Genomic DNA, 22,385 nt, shown 5'->3' with positions numbered 1-22,385 from the left:
TTTCTGAGAAAGCGGCACACACAGGAATTAAGTTTACCACCAAAAAGAAGATCAATTCCATTTTATCTTTCATCATTCTTCCTCTTGCTTTTGATACTTTTGTCCACACGTAATAAATATACATATATAGGTATATATACATGACAAAAAATATCAAAATAACTTTCCATTTCTATGTAGTAAAAAAAAAATTATTTTTCCCAACAGTTTTTATTTTTTAAATGAAACGAAATAATTTTTTTGTTCTTCATTTTTTTTTTCATTAGTAATTTAAATAATTATAAATATTCAAAGGAATATTAATTTCAATATCATCGATTCTTAATAAAAATTGATTAAAATAATCCAAACTATTAAGGACTGGTAAAACAGTTTTTTGAAAAAATAAAAAAAACAAAAATTACCGACACAGAAATCTACCATACCGATTAATGGTAAAACAGGTTTTCTGAAAGATGATAATATAAAAATTTACCGACATAGAAATCTACTTTACCGACTGATGGTAAAACAGTTTTTCAAAATTAAAAATCAAAAAATTACGGGTATAGAAATCGACCTTACCGACCGATGGTAAAGAATTTTTGCAAAATTTACCAACTTTTTCAACGCTGTTTTATCGTCAGTCGGTAATTACCATCAGTCAATAAGGTAGATTTCTGTGTCGGTAATTTTATATTTTCTTTTTTCAAAAAAAAACTGTTTTGCTATCGGTCGGTAAAGTAGATTTCTATGTCGGTAATTTTTTATATTTTCATTTTTCTAAAAAAACTGTTTTGTCATCGGTCGATGAAGTAGATTTCTATGTTGGTAATTTTTTTATATTTTCATTTTTCAAAAAAAAGAACTGTTTTGTCATCGGTCGATAAAGTAGATTTCTATGTCGGTAATTTTTTATATTTTCATTTTTCTAAAAAAAACTGTTTTACCATCGGCTGGTGAGGCAGATTTCTATGTCTGTAATTTTTTTCATTTCCTTTTTTTCAAATTTTTTTATCATCATGTTAATTTTTTAACTATCTACATATTATTGATTTAAACTATCAAAAATCCAAACTATCAAAGATCCAAGATACCATTGATCCAAAGTAATGTTGATCCTTAATAAAAAAATGTATCCAAGCTACCACAGATCATAAGTATTATCGATCCTCATTAATAATCGATTAAAAATGATTAATAATCAAAACTATGAAAAATCCAAAGTGTATTATCGATCCTCAATAAAAAAATAATCATAAAAAATAAAATAATTGATGAAAATTATCGCGACAAGGCAAAATACTCTAAACATCCTATTTTATACATTTATATATATATATATATATATACGAAATTTGCAATATCTAATATATGAGAATGAATAATTTATATATCTCGTGAAAATTCCTCGCATTTTTTAAGATCATTTGAGACCCACATCAATAAGGGAAGAAATGTGCAATTCTCGAGCGAGAGAAGTCGTTGAGGTTAAAAGAGGAAGAGGGGTGGGGGTATAAATACACACAACGTGCGGGTCCATCGTTTTCTAGCATGGCGATATTTCGCACATGAAATCGCAAGACGATAGTCGTAGTCGTTTGGAGTTAGGGGCACTTTGCAAACCAAATGAGTTTGGGGTCAAGTCGCAAAGCGAACCCTCGGCGTTTCTGCAACTGCTTATACCCAATGGAAAATTATTGCCAAGTTTTGCGACGTCTTTTGCATTGCAATCGCATTTTCCGCTTCTCTCTCTCTCTTTCTCTCGGATTCGGTTTCTACGATTCATCGCCATAAAAAAAACAAAAAAAAAAAAATAATAAAAAACAGAAAAAATTTGAAACAATACACCGAAATACCTGTGACTATATCCTTATCGGTATATATAATGCTTAGAGGCACACTCTTTAAGAATAAAATTTAGAATTTAGATTCCCTGCCACCCACGCCAGCTCGGAGGAAAATTATTTTGCCCAGCTGCGCGCAGTTTCCTCTTCCCGAGTTGGAATCTCATCCTATGGTATATATAATCCTTTAACACCTCCGGGACATGTGTTATTCACTTATATGGTCTTAATCTTTTTTTTTTTAATTCTAAAAAAATTTCAATAAAATATTTTTGTTATAAAACAAAATATTTTTTTTCATTCAATTGAAAAAAAAAACGTAATAAGAAATACGTAACTTAAAAGCGAGCTTAAAAATATATAATATTTTTTCTCTTTCTCTCTTGTTAAAGTGTCAAATTTCATGCATGCGAGTAAATTTCTTTTTGATGCATCAAAAAAGAAAAAAAACAACTTGACGCAGAGAAAGTGATTTCTAGAATGATTTAATATAAAATTTTTCATGTCTTCACTTCCTTCACACATGTTATTTATTCATATATGTTTGTTTCACTAAAAATAATTTCGAATAGAAATTATTATTATGTCGTTATTGAATGATTAAAAATTTTATAATTAGATTTGTTCCGCGATGGAAAGAAATAAAAAAAGAAATGTGGAACAAGATTCTTGTCAGTTCTAATCGATCATCATATATGTATGTGTTCTGTCAAGCGAAGAGAATAAATGCCCTTAGCGATATTTGTTCACTATATATATATATATATGTATTATTGATAGACCTTTTCAACACTAATATTACAATTTATTCTATTTTTAGAGATAAATTATACAATTTCATATACTTGATAATTTAATAAATAAAAATAAACAAAGGAAAAAAGAGTGAAAAAACTCGATTTATTAAAAATTATGATGAAATTGTTAAATGGAGTTGAAAGAAAATGATTTGTTTTACTTGTATATAAGAAAGAACAAATTGTTATAATAGTCTAATAAATTACGAGTTAATGAGAATTCTAAAAAAAAAAATCAATTTAATGTACTTCTTTCGCGAAATTGAAAGCACTTATAGACCATTATATATAGTAATCACTGCGTACATATCCGAATTGAAAACAAAAAAAAATCAATAGAAATCTATTTAGAAAACTATTATGGACAAATGAAGTATAGGGATTATGTAAATTCGATTACACACAAATACATCAATTTTCATCTTCCTGTTTTCGATAAATTGGATTAAATTTCCAAGTCGGAAGTGTTTTCTCAGAAGGTCATTCTCAAAGACGTATCTCTCTCTCTCTCTCTTTTTTTCTCTCGTGTGGCGGAAATTACTCTACTCGTATAGAATGAAGTATATTTGCGTGAAAGTTGAAAATGTACTTTTACACATGTTCACAAATTGCGCGCTTTATTAACGAAAAAAATAACATTCCATATTTTTCAGATCATTTCCCAATGCAAAAAAAAAAAATTAATAAAAAAATGTTAATAAAATTTAATTATTAAATAAAAATTTATATTATTAATTAGTAAATAATTATTATTATTAATAATATTATAGTGGTATATATTTATAAACAATTGGCATATAATAATAATAAAATAATAATATTAGAGTTGCGTATATATTAATAATTTTACCTATGATGCGAGCTTACGTAATTATAATTGCTACTTTTACAGAAAAGTACGCACTTTATATGCAGTTATGCACTCTTTACAATATGTTTATTACACTGGAAATATAATTACTCGAAAAACAATACTTTAATTCTTAAGTTTCATATATATATATATATATATAAATTGTGAATTGAATACCCTTGAGAATTTAATAATTAATTTTTTTTTAAAAAAAAGGGGGCGAGGGGGAATTAAAATTATTAATTATAAAGCACAAGTTTTCCTTGATACTAAAAAATAGACACATTTAAATAATTATATAGTATAAAAAATTCTGATAAATAAAAAATACAAATACATTAAACAAAAATTTATTTAATTCAAATAATCGGTTATTTATATCAAATAAATATTTAAATAATTTTTATTTCAATTAAATAAACTTCTTCTTCAACTAATAATTGTATTTAGTTATTTTTTACAATAAATTTTTGTTAACATTTAATTTTTGTAGTGGATATTTATTGAAAAATTTATAAACTGAGAAAATTGACACTTTCCTTTAGAGATTATATATAAAGGCATGAATTTCGATGTTAGCGATTTCAAAGTGGAAATTTATAAACTACAAAGTGAACAGTTGTTAAGTGGGTGGGGGGAGGAGGTTAGATAGGAAGAGAGTTGAAAAATGGTTGCGGTCATCCTGGAAGAAGGAGAGAGAGAGAGAGAGAGAGAGAGAGAGAGAGAGAATTGAGTGTGTCGTTGAAGTCGCGAAGGAAGGACGTTTCTAACGAAGCACTTGCGCCGTGGAATGTTGTTGGATCGAGTAAAAATGATAAAAATCCGTACCGAAGAGAGGACGATGGTATATGTCGAGAGGATGTTGCGCGAAGCTATATAGTCGCGCTGTAGATAAAAAGGAAACGAGAGAAAGATGAAAAAGTACCTCTAACCACATGGATATAACGTGCACTCTCACCATTCAGACAAGAGAGAGAGAGAGAGAGAAAGAGAGACGCCATTGTCTTAGCAATTTTTTTTTCACCGATGGTGGTCCAGACAATATTTTCTTCAAAAAATCCCTCGCGCAATGAATTGAGCACTCATAATATAAATCTCTTTTTTATTCCTGATAATTTCCCCCCCCCTCCCATTTCTAAATTGCTTTAAATTTATTTAATTATGAATAAAAAAAAAGATATTAAAAATAACTAAAAAATTACCACTATATATATACATGCAATCCGTGGGAATATCTAGATATTATAATATAAAATACCATTGAGAAGAAGAATTTGAAAAATATAAAAAGATATATATATATAATACGTAAAACTGTTTTTCTTTGAAATCAAATTTACTGCGTTGAATTGAATGCAAGGCACTTCACAAAATATATTCCTAACCGGAAGCTTTAGCAAAAATTTAACTATCTAACGGTATACATCAAATGCTAATATAATTTATGAATATCGCCGTAACGCATATATAAGATTGCCTTTTTTTTGCGCTTCTCATCCCCCCTCTCCTTTTTCTTCCACCAAACATTCCAGCATAAAATTCAAGGTTCTATATGTCTTATATTATTATTATTAAAGAAGAAAATTATGCGAATGAATATTCATTCAAAAAGTTAAGTATATTATGGCGTCTGATCGACTTGCAATGTTTGTAAAATGATCATCATCCTTGCATTCACAGCCGCTCGCTGTGCATTGCGGTTACGCCACGAGGCATAAACTGATGATATTAATTTCAATATATATTTTCATTATTTTCAGTGCAATTTCATTTTGATATAGATGAAAATCATTTGATAATTCATTTTCCACTCCTTCTGTCAATTATACGAATCATAATTATATACGAGAAAGTTCGATTTCAATGCATATGGAATGTGCGTGATATATATGTGACGTTCCATGAGGAAAGGGACCTTAGCTGCAATAGACGCATTTTCCAGAAAAGATATTTAAAGTAGAGCGTCCCTGATTGGTTAAGACCCTCCATCGAAAATCAGCCCCACCACCTTACTACTACATCGTTCCTACAGCTCACGCTTACGACAAGTATACTAGTGTAGAAGTGGTGGGGATGGTTTCTGTAGTCCGTGCTGGAACGCGATTAACATGGTCATGATTAATGCTTTATAACAAAAAAACTAAATAGAAAAGTACAATTTTTAACTTTTGTATCTGAAAGAGCAACTCAAGATCTATCGACTGATATCAAAAACTCAATTTTCATTTTTTTGCAGCTAAGGTCCCTTTCCTCATGGAACGTCACATATATATACACAACTTCCGCACATTTATATATACAGCATCCTAAGAATTGCCTCAACTAAGAGGAATCAATAATATGATTAAGATCATAGATGATTTGAAACCAAGGGTAGTTTGGATCAATGTTAGTTTGAATCTTTGATACTTTAAATAAATTAAAAAATTGGAACTTTGATAATTAGGATTAATAATCGATTGGATCAATAGTTATTTGGATCAATAGTAGTTCGGATCGTTGATAGTTTGGATCAATAGAAATTCGGATCAATTATAGTTTGGATCAATGGTAGTTGGAATCAATAGTAGTTTCGATCAATAGTAATTTGGTTTTTTGATAGTTTGGATCAATAGAAATTTGGATCTTTGACAGTTTGGATCAGTAGAAATTCGGATCAATGATAGTTTGGATCAATAGAAGTCTGGATCTTTAATAATTAGAATCAATAGTTAATTGTATTAACAGTAGTTTGGATTAATAGAAATTTGGATCAATAATAGTTTGGATCAGTGGTAGTTGGAATCAATAGTAGTTTGGATCAATAGTAATTTGGGTTTTTGATAGTTCGGAGCTTTGATAGTTTGGATCAATAGAAATTTGGATCAATGGTAGTTTGGATCAATAGAAGTTTGGATCTTTGATAATTAGAATCAATATTTGATTGGATTAACAGTAGTTTGGATCAGTAGAAATTTGGATCAATAGCAGTTCGGATCAATAGAAATTTGGATTAATAGTAATTTGGATCAATGATAGTTAGGATCAATGTTAGTTAGAATCAATAGTAGTTTGGGTCAATAGTAATTTCGATTTTTGATAGTTTGGATCAATAGAAATTTGGATCTTTAATCATTAAGATCAATAGTAGTTTGGATCAACGGGGATTTTAATCAATAGTATAATTTGTATTTTCGATAATTAGAATTAATTGTTAATTGGATTAGTGTGGAATAGTAAGGATTCCAAATATTTTATAAATATAATCGTAATGTTGGATGGAAAGTACAAAAAAAGAAGACGGAATAAATCTAATAAATTGAACCTCCATAAAAATAGATAATAAAAAACTGATTCTGAAGTGGGGAAAAAAGTGTTAAATATCGTGCAACGGAGATTTTTATAATGAGATCATGTGCCACTTTGGCTTTTTTTATTAATTTTTTTTTTCATTTGAACGAAAGAAGAGAGGAATTTTTCGAGTTGATTTTTTGTCGTTTAGGGATCATAACCAGGCACTTATTACGGTAGCGTGGATGCTGTAGAAAGCATTATATATACACTCGCACTCATCAGAGTGGGACTTTCTCCATTGCGTCTCTTTTGAGATCTTCTCTCAGACTTATAGGTTCATATAACGTAAAATAACTGTCCGATTACTGAGGCAATTCTTTTTTTTCCCTTATCTTGCTACTTATATATATATATAATATATATATATAAAGATACAGGTGTAATGACGAGAACACGAGAAGAACGATACGAAAACAAGCTGGTTATCACAGTCAGGCATCTTTCTCTCCCTCTCGATAAAATCATAACCATATATATATATATATAGGGTTCCCTTTTTTCTCCGCAGAGTCACGACACAATTTCTTTTTGCAACTTCCACCGTAAACACGTAATTATAATTGCCTATAATTTTTAATAGAAGGTTATATCCTCACAATTTTTTTTTCTCTCCCACTTTTGCATCATTCTTCCGCCTTTGGCGTACTAAAAACTGATGTTCGTTATTTATATGTTAAAATAAATAAAAAAAATTACGATAATTTCGATATATTATTATTATTTTAGTTCATTGGTAATTTTGTAAGTTGGCTATTTTTATTTTTATTGCATTACTGATGATTAATAAATGAAATAAAAATATGGATTTGATAATAATAAAAATAAATTATTAATGAAGGTTTTCGGGATGGTAATAAATTATTGGCAAAGAATAAAACGAAGAAGAAAATGAAGAAGAAGGAAAAAATATAAAAATTGTAATTGTCTTATTATTATCGGTTTGGAGAGGAAAAGTTGCGTAATGAAGGCTGAAACTTATATAGCAAACTAGAAGGCAAGAACGAATTGCATCGGTGCCTTTATAGGCCTGGTGCAATTGTTGCACAATGGGATTTGCATTCGAGAGAGTTGCAATTCGCGATGGCGCGACACGAGTGCCCGAGACTTAGGTACCTGTTAATTCCCCTCAATTACTGTTGGAGCCGCACGCGAGCGTAATTAACAGGCAAAACCTATACTGATTTTGCTCCGATTTCCGCCTCTCTTGACTAAGTAATGAGTTAATTCTAATCTCAAAACATATTCTTCTCAAAAAAAAAAAAAAAGAAGAAGAAGAGGCGGAAGAAAATTTCACTTTCAAAAAAAAATTATCCTATTAAATTGAATTTGTAAAATCAAAGAAATAATTCATTTTATATAGTCAATGAAAATAATTCTTCTGAAAAGTAAATAGAGTCTTTATCATATTATATTGAACGAAAGTCGATAATTAAAACATGGGTCGATCACAATTTGCCAGTCAATTATTATCTTTGCATTATCGGATAAAATATATTGCTCTAATATAATAAAACATATACACACGTGCTAAGGATTTGATACACGTGTGCCTTTCTAATCTCGACTTTAAAACCTTTTTTCAAAAAAAAAAGATCCGTTATTGATTCTAAAAGGTCCCAAGGATCTCATAAGGGGTTGCTTCTTTTCAGGTACATTTTTTTGTAAACTCTAAAACCCTATTGTCGATAAAAAAAAAAAAATAAAACGCAGTATTGAGTAATAAATCCCTTTTGTGTTGCAACCATAACCGCGATCTTTTACGGGATCAGATTCAAACTGTGTATATGTGTGTGGACTTTGAACAGCGATGAATCGAGATCGTTGCGAAAGCGTATGAATGCGTTAAATATAAATCACAATACATACAGTCTTTTCGAAACGATTATAGATCGCCCGACACAAGGCGATACGTGGGTTTAAAACGCATATACATATATAGTGGGGACAAGTAGTAGAGGCCTGCAAAGGATCGTGAGGAAGGTCATGAGCGTGGTTTATTATATTTAAAATGCGTGTGAGTAAATCGTGAGAAACATCATGAGAGGTCGACGGTAGTTCCGTTTAATTTTTCTCCAAAAGAGATTTATTTACTGATCTTATTATAAAATCTATCGCCCAACATCATCGATTATTTATTCATTGATTTGAATCGATCTAAATTATTGGCAAAAAAAAACTATTTATCAGTGATGCAAATATTTATAAAACTATTAAAAATCCAAACAATCATTGATCCAAATTCCTATTGATCTAAACCACCATTGATTCTAATTATCAGAGATCAAAATTACTATTGATCCAAATCACCATTGATTCTAATTATCAGAGAACCAAATTACTATTGATCCGAACCACCGTTGGTTCAAATTTCTAAAGATCCAAACTCTTATCAATACAAAATATCATTGATCAAAACTTCTATTGATCCAAACTATCAAAGATCCAAATTTCTATTGATCCATACTATCAAAAAACCAAATTACTATTGATCCCAACTACCATTGATCCAAACTACTATTGATACAAATTTCTATTGATCCAAACTACTGTCAATCCAATCAACTATTGACTGTAATGATCAAAGATCTAAATTTCTATTGATCCAAACTATCAAAGATCCAAATCACTATTGATCCAAACTATCATTGATCCAAACTACTATTGATCCGAAATATCATTGATCCAAACTATTATTGATCCAAAATATCATTGATCTAAATTACTATTGATCCAAATTATCATTGATCGAAAATATCATGGATACAAACTTCCATTGATCCAAAATGTCATTGATCCAAAGTATTATTGATCCAAAATATCATTGATCCAAAATATCATGGATCCGAAATTCTATTGATCGAAAATATCATTGATTCAAACTTCTATTGATCCAAAATATCATTTATCCAAACTTCTATTGAACCAAAAAAATATCACTGATCCAAACTATCATTGATCTAAACTATAAAAAAATCCAAACTTCTATTGATTCAAAACATTATTGATCCAATATGCTCGGAGCAAATATTTTGGACGGTATATATGTAATAGTTAAGCAAAAGTCGATGAACTCTGCGCGGAGGCGAAGAAACAACTCTCGTGTGCGAAGAGGAGGAATAAAAGCATGGTCTGATGTCGCGCGTTGTGTACAACTTGAAATGGTATGTTTAGTAGCTTGGAAGCTAATGGGTGCCTTAAAAGACGAGACACAACCATGTTCCTTGATCAGGACAGACCTACCCTGGTGTTGATTTCCTGGTGCAAAGGTTATTGCCAAAGAAAATACCACAAGGGTATAGAGAACCAATCACGATTTCAAGAAAGTTTATTCAACTGCATGTTATTTTTTTCCCCCGACACAAAATTTTACCCATTTTCGATAAATTTCTTTATAAGGAAGTCAATACATTTTCAGATTTTGTAGCATAAACTAAATAAGTCTGAATCAATGGTAATTTGAATCAATAGCAGTTTGAACTATCTTTGATAGTTTGGATCAATAGTAGTTTGGAGCTTTGGTAGTTCGGATCAATAGAAATTTGGATCGATTGTAGTTTGAATCAATAGAAATTTGGATCGATTGTAGTTTGGATCAATGGTAGTTTGGATCTTTGGTATTTCGGATCAATAAAAATTTGGATCAATATTAATTCGGATCTTTGATAGTTTGGATCAATAGAAATTTGGATCCTTTGTAGTTTGGATCAATAGTAGTTTGGAGCTTTGGTAGTTCGGATCAATAGAAATTTGGATCGATTGTAGTTTGGATCTTTGATAGTTTGGATCAATAGAAATTTGGATCGATTGTAGTTTGGATCAATGGTAGTTTGGATCTTTGGTATTTCGGATCAATAAAAATTTGAATCAATAGTAATTCGGATCTTTGATAGTTTGGATCAATAGAAATTTGGATCCATTGTAGTTTGGATCAATAGTAGTTTGGAGCTTTGGTAGTTCGGATCAATAGAAATTTGGATCGATTGTAGTTTGGATCTTTGATAGTTTGGATCAATAGAAATTTGGATCAATGGTAGTTTGGATCAATAGAAGTTTGGATCTTTGGTATTTCGGATCAATAAAAATTTGGATCATTAGTAATTCGGATCTTTTATAGTTTGGACCTATAGAAATTCCAAAAAATAGTACTTTGGATAGTAGTAATAATAGTAATACTAATAGTAATTTGGATCAATAGCGATTTTGATCAATAGAAATTTGAATTTTTGATTATTCTGATAAGTAGTACTTTAGATCAATAAAAATTTGGATCTAGATCTAGATTAGAAAGTATCGGTTTACTATTTGATGTCATTTAATAATTTCAGTTACTAAAATGTCAGAAAAAATCTTCGGCATCAAATTTTTGTTATAGATTCTCCGTCATTGCCAATTTTTCTTTTTTTTTTGTTTCTCTTTCTGATTTTCTGTTTTGGAAAGCAGAAAAGTCGTAAACCTGCCGAGTGCTGCGGCGGTCGACATTGATGATGGTTCCCAAGAACAAAGGAGGTCTGCGCCCGCGTATATATTCAAGAGGATTGGCCCTGAGTGGTTATGTTGTTGTGGTAGTTGTCTGACTCCTGGTGCGTAAAATTGCATCCCTTTCAGCTTCGCATATTTTGAGATCGTCGACTCGTTCTCGGCACGAGAACGGGACGTCCTGACTTCCCAGAAAACGATTTTAAATTCTCGCCGCAACAAAATGCCCCTCCCCCTTACTAACTAGGTTCAAAAGAGAATACGCTACTGACTTTTTTAGGTATATTTAATTTACAAAACAAAATCTAAATTATTAAATGTATAGAATAAATTAGATGTGTGTTATCAAAATTCGCGAGAAAAATTGTATAACGTGAATGCGGGATAATAAAACGAAAATCATAAAATAAAGTAAAATTTTAATAGAAAAATATATAAATGCGATAAACCTGTTTTTTTATGGAAGAGTTGACGAAGAAGATACAGTGATTTAAACGGAAACGATATGAAAGCGCAGTAACCTCGAAATTCAATGGACGTTTACAGTGTGACTTGGGAAAAATTATTGAAACCGTATGTAAGAGAAGAATGCGACCAGTTTTTTTAAAATTATTTTTTTTTTACATAGAATTTTCAAAATTATTATTTTATTGATTTTTTCATCCCCTTTTTTTTAAATTAATAATTATTATTTTGATCATTAAAAAAAATAGGTTGCAATGATCAAGGAAAAGAAAAAAAAAATGTTGGAAATCTCAAGAAAACCGTTGGTTCTCTCTCTCCCTCTCTCGATAAATAATGAGACCTGAGCGATATCGTATCGCTAATGAAATCAATTCCCTCGTTTCGTATCAGCGTGTGAGCTTACCGGTCAGGAAGTAGAAACATTCACGCTGAACCCAGGGCACTAACCTCGACCGTAGTTCGATCTTCGCCGGGAATTAATGAACTCGCGCGCTTGGGTCGTGGTGTATTCACCATATAGGCATGGCGTCGCTTCGGTTTGCATTTCCGCGGAGAAATCCGAGGCAGCAGGCCACGACGAGTCAAGATTTCTCATTTCATACAATTTCTTCAATAAATGTATAAATATATATGTTCTCTCTGATTGTATTATTTAGGCCAATAACGATTGAATAATAGTTGCATTTAGTTAGAAAGATTTTTAGAGTTCATTTTCATTGATTTCATATGTTTATTTAAATTAATACAATTTTTATTTAATAAGTTAATTTACAAATATATTAATTCAAAATGCAATTAACTCAAAGTAACATTAATCCAAAATAACATCGACAGAAAATATCATCGATATGAACTTTCAAAGATCTAAACTATTATTGATCCAAACTTCTATTGATCCAAACTATTATTAATCTAAAATTCTATTGATCCAAACTTCTATTGATCCGAAATATCATTGATCCAAACTATTCTTGATCCAAAATTCTATTGATCCAAAATATCATTGATCCAAACTTCTATGGATCCAAAATATCATTGATCCAAACTTCTATTGATCCAAAATATCATGTATCCAAACTTCTATTGATACAAACTTCTATTGATCCAAAATATCATTGATCCAAACTATTATTGATCTAAAATTCTATTGATCCAAACTTCTATTGATCCGAAATATCATTGATCCAAACTATAATTGATCTAAAATTCTATTGATCCAAAATATCATTAATCCAAACTTCTATGGATCCAAACTATTATTGATCTAAAATTCTATTGATCCAAAATATCATTAATCCAAACTTTTATGGATCCAAACTATTATTGATCCAAACTTCTATTGATCCAAAATATCATTGATCCAAACTTCTATGGATCCAAACTATTATTGATCCAAACTTCTAAGGATCCAAACCATTATTGATCTAAAATTCTATTGATCCAAACTATCACAGGCTTAAACTATTATTGATCCAAATTTCTATTGATCCAAACTATTATTGATCTAAAATTCTATTGATACAAACTTCTATTGATCCAAACTATTATTGATCCAAACTATTATTGATCTAAAATTCTATTGATCCGAAATATCATTGATCCAAACTATTATTGATCTAAAATTCTATTGATCCAAAATATCATTAATCCAAACTTCTATGGATCAAAACTATTATTGATCCAAACTTCTATTGATCCAAAATATCATTGATCCAAACTTCTATGGATCCAAACTATTATTGATCCAAACTTCTATGGATCCAAACTATTATTGATCTAAAATTCTATTGATCCAAATTATCACAGACTTAAACTACTTAAACTAACTTAAACTAAACTTAAACTACTATTTTTCCAAAATACCATTGATCAAAACTATCAAGGATCCAAACTGCTATTGATCCAAAATACAATTGATTCATACTGTTAAAAATCAAAATTATCATTGATTCAAACTATTAAAAATTCAAATTTCTATTGCTCTAAACTATTAATGATTTAGAATCTTAAAGATCCTTATTTAGAATGATTAAAAATTTATAGATTCAAAAATTGATGTCTATCAAAAAAAAAAAAATATCGCTAATACTTTTAAACACATTTAAAAAAAAATAATCAGTGGTCTGTTTGGTTGCGAGTGTATAAGTATAAGCGTGGGTCGAATTTATTAAACCGCAAAGGTGTTAATTGCAAAACGCGCCAGGTGAAAAAAAAAGAGTGGAAAAATAATCTAACAGAAAGCGGCACTGTCTAGTTATATGATGAAATTTTCGAAGGATTAAAACGAGTCACTTATCATATATATATATATATATATATATATATATATATATATATATATATATATATATATATATACAACATAGTCATTACTCACGGCTTCTTTAAAATAAATGTCATCTCCACAATTGAAAACTGTTTATCTCGCATTCAAATCATATTAGGTTGACTCACCCAGACACCATCTGAAAAATAAAAATTGTTGTTTCATTGTTAATAAAAGACCAGGAAAATGATAAATAATGAATTTTAAAATATTTAAAATATTTAAAATAATAATATTTAAAATAAATATTTTATATATATATATATGTTATGTGTATACTGTTTATATATCTTTTATGGAAAATAAAAATTCAAACGTTTAATTAACCCCTGACCTCGTCGATGGCTTATTAAATTAATAAACGATATCGTTAGCTCATCTGCAATGTCTGAAATGTACAGTACATATATTTCATAATCTCGTTATAAATGAAGCAACATTTTGCTTCAACCCTGTTTATATTCCGCACCGACGGCGCCGTAGGCGCATATATGGTAAAGGCGGAAGAAATGAGGCAAAGGTAACAACCAATGCAAACGGCGTCGATTTCAATTAATCTAAAAACAAAGAGGGGGAAATACAAGAAGAGGAAAAAAAAAGGAAGAGTGAAAGATGATTAAAAACAAAAATTTATGATTCGAGTTGCAATCGTATAACATTGACTGATCGAGCACTAAAGCGCGCTATTAAAGAGTCAATTAAGGGCCATATGTTGTAAAATAATTTTCCAATTTGTCATTTATTTATGATTCATTAACTACTAAAATCGAAAAATAATATATAAAACAATCTAAAAAAATTATATATATATGTATACATATATATATCTTTGATTCATATAATAATTCAAGGCTCGGTCATTGTTGCCTTTGCAATTTAACGCCAAGATTTAATTTCCCCTGTCTCTTATAAAGCTCGATTCATCAAAGCAAAAAGTTAATCGGGTCAATACCAATCAGTAAAGGAAGATTAATATCATTGAGCCTGTCAATATTATATTGATCAAGATGAAAATTTATTTCAATCTAGTTTTGTTTTGTTAAAAAAAAAATTTATAGTTTTAATTGTTCTCTCTCATTTAATTGTTTCAAATTCATTAATTATATTTAAATTATTCATTATATTTTAATAATATATATAATTATTTCAAATAAATAATAAATTTGTTATTAAGAAAATCAATGTACGTTTTATAATCATAAAAAATATGATGATTATGATTAATGTTGTTGTTTACTTTCTACTAACCCAGATCTTATTTTTGTGTAACACCTCTAAGCAATCGTTGCATATCGATTCAATAGTTCCAAGGTCGTTTGGCATCGATAGTTAATATATATTATATACGACAGCCAGTGAAAGTTCACATGAAATTTTACCCGAGGCTTAAATTATATAGAAATAAGGTTCCTCTATATAAATTCTACGAACTTAAAGGAAAGATATGTAATTATACCTTAATCGTCTAATATTACGAATTTTCACAATTTCAAAAGAATCATTGAAAGTGAAATCTGTTAAGTTGACAGTCAAAAAAGATGTAAACAAGTTTTATAAATGACGCACTTTAAAAAAAAAAAAAAAATTTATGTACGGCATAATTTAGAATAAAATGATTAGTATTAGCAACAAAAAGGAAAATGGACTGAATATAGTATATGTTAGACATCAAAAGAAGCAATAGATTTAAATTAAAAGCGATTATGGAAATGATGATCAAAGTGAATTATGATTGAAGATTAAAAAAATATCAATTAGACTTATCATTAAATTAAATTATTATTTATGATATAAAGTACCATTGCTCCATACAAATTAATTCAAACTATCAAAGATACAAATTTTTTATTGATCCAAACCACCATTGATTCAAATCATTATTGATCTGAATTTCCATTGATCCAAACTACAATTAAGTCGAATTATCAAAAATTCAAATTTCTATTGATCCAAATTATTAAAAATCCAAACTATTCTTGATCCAAACCACTATTGATCTAAACTTTTATTTATCCAAACTATAACCACTCCGAATTATCAAAGATCCAATTTCTATTGATCCAAACTGCTTTTGATCCGAATAATCAAAGAACCAAACTACTGTTGATTCAAACTATTATTGATCCAAACTACAACCACTTCGAATTATAGAAGATACAATTTCTATTGATTCAAACTGCTATTGATCCAAATAATCAAGGATACAAACTTCTATTGATCCAAACTACTATTGATCCAAACTGAAATTGATCCGAAAAATCAAAGAACCAAATTACTGTTGATCAAAACTATTATTGATCCAAACTACAACTACTCCAAATTATGTAAGATCCAAACCACGATTGATCTAAACTGCTATTGATCCAAATTACTATTAATCCAAATTTCTATTGATCCGAACTGCTATTGCTCCAAATTTCTACTGATCCAAACTACTGTTAATCCAATCAACTATTGATTCTAATTATTAAAGATCCAAACTTCTATTGATCCAAACTACCATTGATCCAAACTATCAAAGATCCAAACTCCTACTGTTAATCCTAATTATTAAATATCCAAACTACAATTGATCCAAACTATCAAAAAATCAGATTACTATTGATCCAAACTACTATTGATTCCAACTACCATTGATCCAAACTATTATCGATTCAAAATTTTTATTGATCCTAACTACTGTTAATCTAATCAACTATTAATTCTAATTATCAAATAGCCAAACTACCATTGATCCGAATTTCTATTGATCCAAACTGTCAAAGATCCAAATTTCTATTGATCCAAACTATCAAAAAGCCAAATTACTATTGATCCAAACTACTATTGATATAAACTGCTATTGATCCGAATAATCAAAGAACCAAACTACTGTTGATCCAAACTATTATTGATCCAAACTACAACCACTCCGAATTATCGAAGATCTAATTTCTATTGATCCAAACTGCTATTGGTTCAAATAATCAAGGATCTAAATTTTTTTTGTTCTAAACTACTATTGATCCAATCTACTATTGGTCCAAACTGCTATTGATTCGAATAATCAAAGATCCAAATTTCTATTGAACCAAATTACGATTAATTCAAACTGCTATTGATCCGAATTATCAATTATGCAAATTTTTATTGATCCGAACTATCAATGATACTACAAATATCATTAATTGATGCTATCTTAATTTTAGGAAATTTAATTTTCAATAAAAAAAAGAAAATTAAAAAAATGTATGATCATATAACATTAGAATAAAATAGAATTTTTCTCATTATATTTCGCTGATTTAAAAAGGAAACATGAAAATCGTGCTTCCGAATGAATAGGTGGAGTATTTTCTCTATTGTGATCATAAATAATAAAATAATAATAGTATTTCAGAGGAGAAAATAAAAAGATTCAAGATACAGAGATGGAAATGAGACACGGTTCCGATGTCAATAGTGTGCGGATGCAATAATCATACATATCAGAAAAGTATATATATATATACAAGATCATATAATTTTTTTATTTATTTTTTTTTATCGATATATAGTGAATCGTTATTGCATTTTAGAGCATCGAAGTGAAAATATTATATGCTACTTCCTCGTGTGCGCGAATTTTACGTAATGGAGGGACGTGGGTGCTTTCACTATGGAACTTTAACACGAGAGTTTCAATAATATTACAATATATATAGAGGGATTTGTATGTTGCGGGCTTCGGGCTGCGATTTCGCAGCAACGCACACGACTTCAAACAAACTAGAGCATTACAAAGCACATTCACTTTCTACTGACAAAAGTCCTCGCGATTTTATAGATTCAAATCGTGATTCTCACGATATGACGAATTTGCACTTTGAAAAGTCGTGCCTTTATTTCTAAATGCGAGATTTAATGGGTGAATCATTTTTTTAAAATATGATTTACATAAATGCAAACTATTATTATTACTACATTTCTGAATATAATATTGAAAGTCACTCTTTCCTTTTTTTACATTTCTTATATTATTCCTTCTCTAAAATGAAATTATTATTAGGGGCAATCATTTTTTTTTTTTTTTTTTTTTATGAAGAGAAAAATTATAATTTTTCGAAATTTTATTAAATGAATAATTTTTATGGTTACAGGGGAAAATATGCAACGGTACGAAGATGCAGAGAAAGATCAAGTGGAAGGCAATGGGCAGCGAAATTTTTGAAAAAAAGAAGAAGAGCACAGGAGTTTCGTGCAGAGGCCCTACATGAGGTTGCAGTGCTGGATGCTGCAGCTCACTGTCCTCATCTTGTTTCTCTTCATCAAGTCTTTGAAACAAATAACGAGATGGTCCTCGTTCTTGAATTGTAAATATATATATATATATTTTTATTTTATTTAAAACTAAAAAAAAATCTTATTCGAAAATAAAAACAATATAATGATAATTAAATTAATGACAAAAGAATTAAATTTTTATCAGTCACGAAATGAAAGTTTTTTATCTCAATAAAATATAACTTTTTTATTATCGCAAAATGTTCTTATTTTTCTTTATCATTTTGACACGGGGATTTCAGGGGATTCAAGAAATCGTTTGCAATCTTTAAAAATAAAAAAATAGTCGTTTTTTTTTGTTATCGTATCCTATATCGTGTTTATTATAAAGATAACAAATCGGCCTTCCTCGTAAAAGATAAGGGAAGGGAAAAAGGTGTCATTGTTTCTCAAGTCGAATTTCTTTTTCTTTTTTTTTCCCAGGGCTCCCGGTGGTGAATTACAAATGGTGTTGGATAAAGACGAAATTCCCGAGGAAAGACAAGTTGCAAGGCTTCTTAGACAAATCCTCGATGGAATTGCTTTTCTTCATTCCTTCAATGTAGCGCACCTCGATATTAAGGTGAGTTTTTTTTTTTTTTTTTTTGAATAATTTATTTAAAAAAAAAAAAAATTACATCGAAAATTAAATTTGGAAAAAAATAAAGAATTTTACAATTCAGTGGCAAGTGCAGGCGCCACCCTGAAATAACTCTTGTGTTGGTCTAGTGAAGACATTTTAGGCAACGTTCCGATCAGAACGTGGACACTAGGGAGCCTGAGTGCGAACGACCTAAATTGTTATATAAATACAAGGAACATTGCCAAACGACAGATTAGAAACGACTTACAAGCTGAGAACTACATGTTCTCAAAGAGCTCGCGAGCTTTCTCACCAGCTCATCGCAATGGAATTTCATTTCGAAAATACGCATTCCAAAAATTTATTTTCGTACTTGTCACTTAACAACATTTCAATTTTCATTAACAAAATAATCACTTTTTAATCTCATTATTATTTCCCATAATTTATAATTTCAAAATAATAATAATAAATGTTCCGATACTAAACGACATTATTCGTAATATAATATTATTATTGTAATTGAAAAAATTGGATTATATTCTCTCTCGTAAATATGTATATATATATATATATATATATATATATAAGAATTGAAAAAGATATGATCGTGTGGGGGTATTACCGGAAAATTTAAAAGGTCTAGCGTAGGAATACGAGTTTACTATTTATCAGAGCAATCGATATGGGTAAGCCAAGGTAAGCGGGTTTTGTATATATTAATAATAACCACGAGAACACACATTCGTCCCAATGCAACCAATGTGTGTATTTCAATGTTTAATGCCACCATAGATTATGATCAGTCTTATGCAATCCAATTATCCGTGCGCAGACATTTCGCAAATCGTCGCTAATTTCAGAATCATAAGCTAATAAAATCCATATACGACAATTAAAATTATAGATTATTGATTGTTAACAAAATTATCAACTTATATAAAATTAATAATTAAACAAATTTATGGATTTATATTCATTATTTATGGATCAATATTTTTTGTAATATTTTTCAAAACTACACCCTATGAAAAAAGTAATCTCATAATTAGAGGAAAAATCCTCTTCTAATATCCTCTTAAAACAAAAGTATTCCACTTGAATGTAGATTATTTTTATTCTTTGGTGACTAATAATAAAACAAAATAATTTTTTTGAAGTTCTGATTGCAAAAACATTGAATTAAAGTTAAATAAATAAACAAATCTATTAATTAATATAAGTAATTAACTATAAATCATTAATTATATTTAATATTTAATTAAAGATATTTAATTTAGTGCATGATAATAGCTTTTCTTTATCAGTTTATAACCATAATTGTCAAATTATATGCGAGAGGAAAATCCTCTCAAGTGAAGACTATTACTTTTGATACAATATATAAGAGGAAAATATGAATCAAATTAAGAGGAATTCGCTAGAATTAAGATTACTTTTTTTAGGGTGTAATGTTATTGCCGTTTTTGAATAAATATATATATATATATATATGAAGATGACTCCTCGAGCATATGACTACCTCAAAGTCGGTAGTCGTATAGCCAAGAGGATTTTTGGCATTTTCCCAAGGAATTCACGTGCATTTTTCCATTCATAATCGTAAGATCTATATGTGGAACAGCCGAATCGTGTGAATTTGTGGTGCACAGTTATTTTAAGACAAGAGTCTCCCCTGCACATACATATACATTACCGAGAAGGAATTCCCCCCTATATGCAACGTTTTCTAATAATAAAAAAAAAAAAAAAAAAAAATTCCAATTAAATACATTTTTAAAAAATTAAATTAAATATTTTCAACTGAAAAATTTTCTTAATTTTTTTAAACGAAACTTCCGTGAATGATAAGAATTTATTTAATTATTGATAAACGAAAAAGACGCGTGTACACAAGTTTTTTTTCACTTAATTAGACACAATTAAGTAACATTTTATACTCTTTATCTCAACTATTATTTTTATCTCGCGCAACTCTCTTGTATTACCGAGACGTTTATTATCTATAATGTTGAGAGAAAATGTCACAATGTAGGGAAAATTTTTTTTTTTTTTTTTTTTTTTTTTAATACACTATTTAACACGAAGATGCTACTTAAATGCAAATTATCCGTAACACAAAGTTACAATTACATATATATATATATATATATATGAATGTCTTTTGTAAAGAAAGACTACTTCCTATGTGAGTAGAATAGGTATCGTGTCTAGTTTTATCTTATCAGTTAGAAACCATCGTATCGCATTAGTTGATTGTCATTATCAGAATGAAAGATAAAAAAAAACACAATGACAATGCGTGTATATATAACATATAATATGCTTCCTTGCAATTATTTGGAATCGAAAAGGAAATTTCCGAGTAAATATCAATTTTTTTCTAATTCAAAATTATTGAATTTTAATATCAATATTCATTTATTTTTAAAATGAACAAAAAAAAATTGTAGAAACGTTTACGATGAAAAAAAAAAAATAAAAAATCTAAAATTACCAACAAGAAATATTTCTTGGATTAGAAGCAAGAGAAGACTATTTATAGTGAGAAGAGAGAAAAAGATTTTCCTTTAGATTATAGTAAGGGACGTTTTTCTGAGTAAAGAGGATAGGGAATGAGAAACATGCGTATTATTCTAATAGTCGTAAAATGAAACTTTGCAAATATATAATCAAAAAATAAATAAATTATTGGGCAGATGAGCTGCGCGCAAAATGTTTAATATAAGCGAAGAGATGAGTTTCCCTCTATATCATCGAATGATTGACATTTACAATGCAATTGGATGGGTTCCTCTCTGATAATCCCTGTTAGGTGCAGTACAACCGGATTAAAGCAGAGCCGCACACGTAAGATATTTCTAGTTGCGGAATGCAGTTGGGTTCGAAAATAGAAAAACGAGCAGTCGCAACCGTCGCGGTTGTTGGCAGCCATGTAATAATCTCGCGTATATACTAGACGTCAAATATTGTTCATTTTACTATCTTCTTTTTTTTTCATTGTTTCACAAATTTTATTTTTTTTTTCATTTTTTGTGTACGAGAATTTATTCTTTTTTTTGAAATTAATTTTTGCAATGAAACATGTATTATTGCGCAAATAAAATTGTGACGCAAATAAAAAGAAACTGGTTGACAATATCCTAGAAATATATATAAAGCGTGTCAGTAAACTGAATTCTTATCCATAAAAAAAATTCTTTGATAAGAATAATCGTTATCTGCGTTTTATATATTAAATGAGTAATTTCAAACAATAAAAAAATAAAAAATAAACAAACTGAGGAAATTTTTTCTTATATGTTATTTAGTATACTATAATAATAACTAAGGAAATGTAATCTAAAGTATAGAAAATAATTCTCCTAAAAAAAATAGAGGAAAAAAAATGTTTTTGTATATACATTTTGCAAAAAAAAAGTATTTAGAAACAGGATAATTTTTC

The 22,385-nt window shown here is 29.0% G+C and overlaps 1 protein-coding gene across 3 annotated transcripts in view; it reads left to right on the top strand.

Annotated features, from left to right (window-relative positions):
• The window catches only part of LOC127283133 (serine/threonine-protein kinase 17A-like), a 158,606-nt gene that overhangs the window by 118,890 nt on the left and 17,331 nt on the right, over positions 1-22,385 (top strand). For all 3 annotated transcript variants that reach the window (XM_051307818.1, XM_051307819.1, XM_051307817.1), the window contains 2 exons: positions 18,195-18,407; positions 18,802-18,940. In XM_051307818.1, coding sequence (XP_051163775.1) covers positions 18,195-18,407; positions 18,802-18,940 — 352 coding nt within the window. The remainder of the gene's footprint in view (positions 1-18,194; positions 18,408-18,801; positions 18,941-22,385) is intronic.

Source organism: Leptopilina boulardi, unplaced genomic scaffold (genome assembly GCF_019393585.1).
Source record: "Leptopilina boulardi isolate dan_hultmark-lab unplaced genomic scaffold, ZJU_Lbou_2.1 LbouV2_31, whole genome shotgun sequence".
Classification (NCBI taxonomy): Eukaryota; Metazoa; Arthropoda; class Insecta; order Hymenoptera; family Figitidae; genus Leptopilina; species Leptopilina boulardi.
Note: the sequence above shows the minus strand (reverse complement) of the source record. Positions and strands in the feature narration are given on the sequence as shown.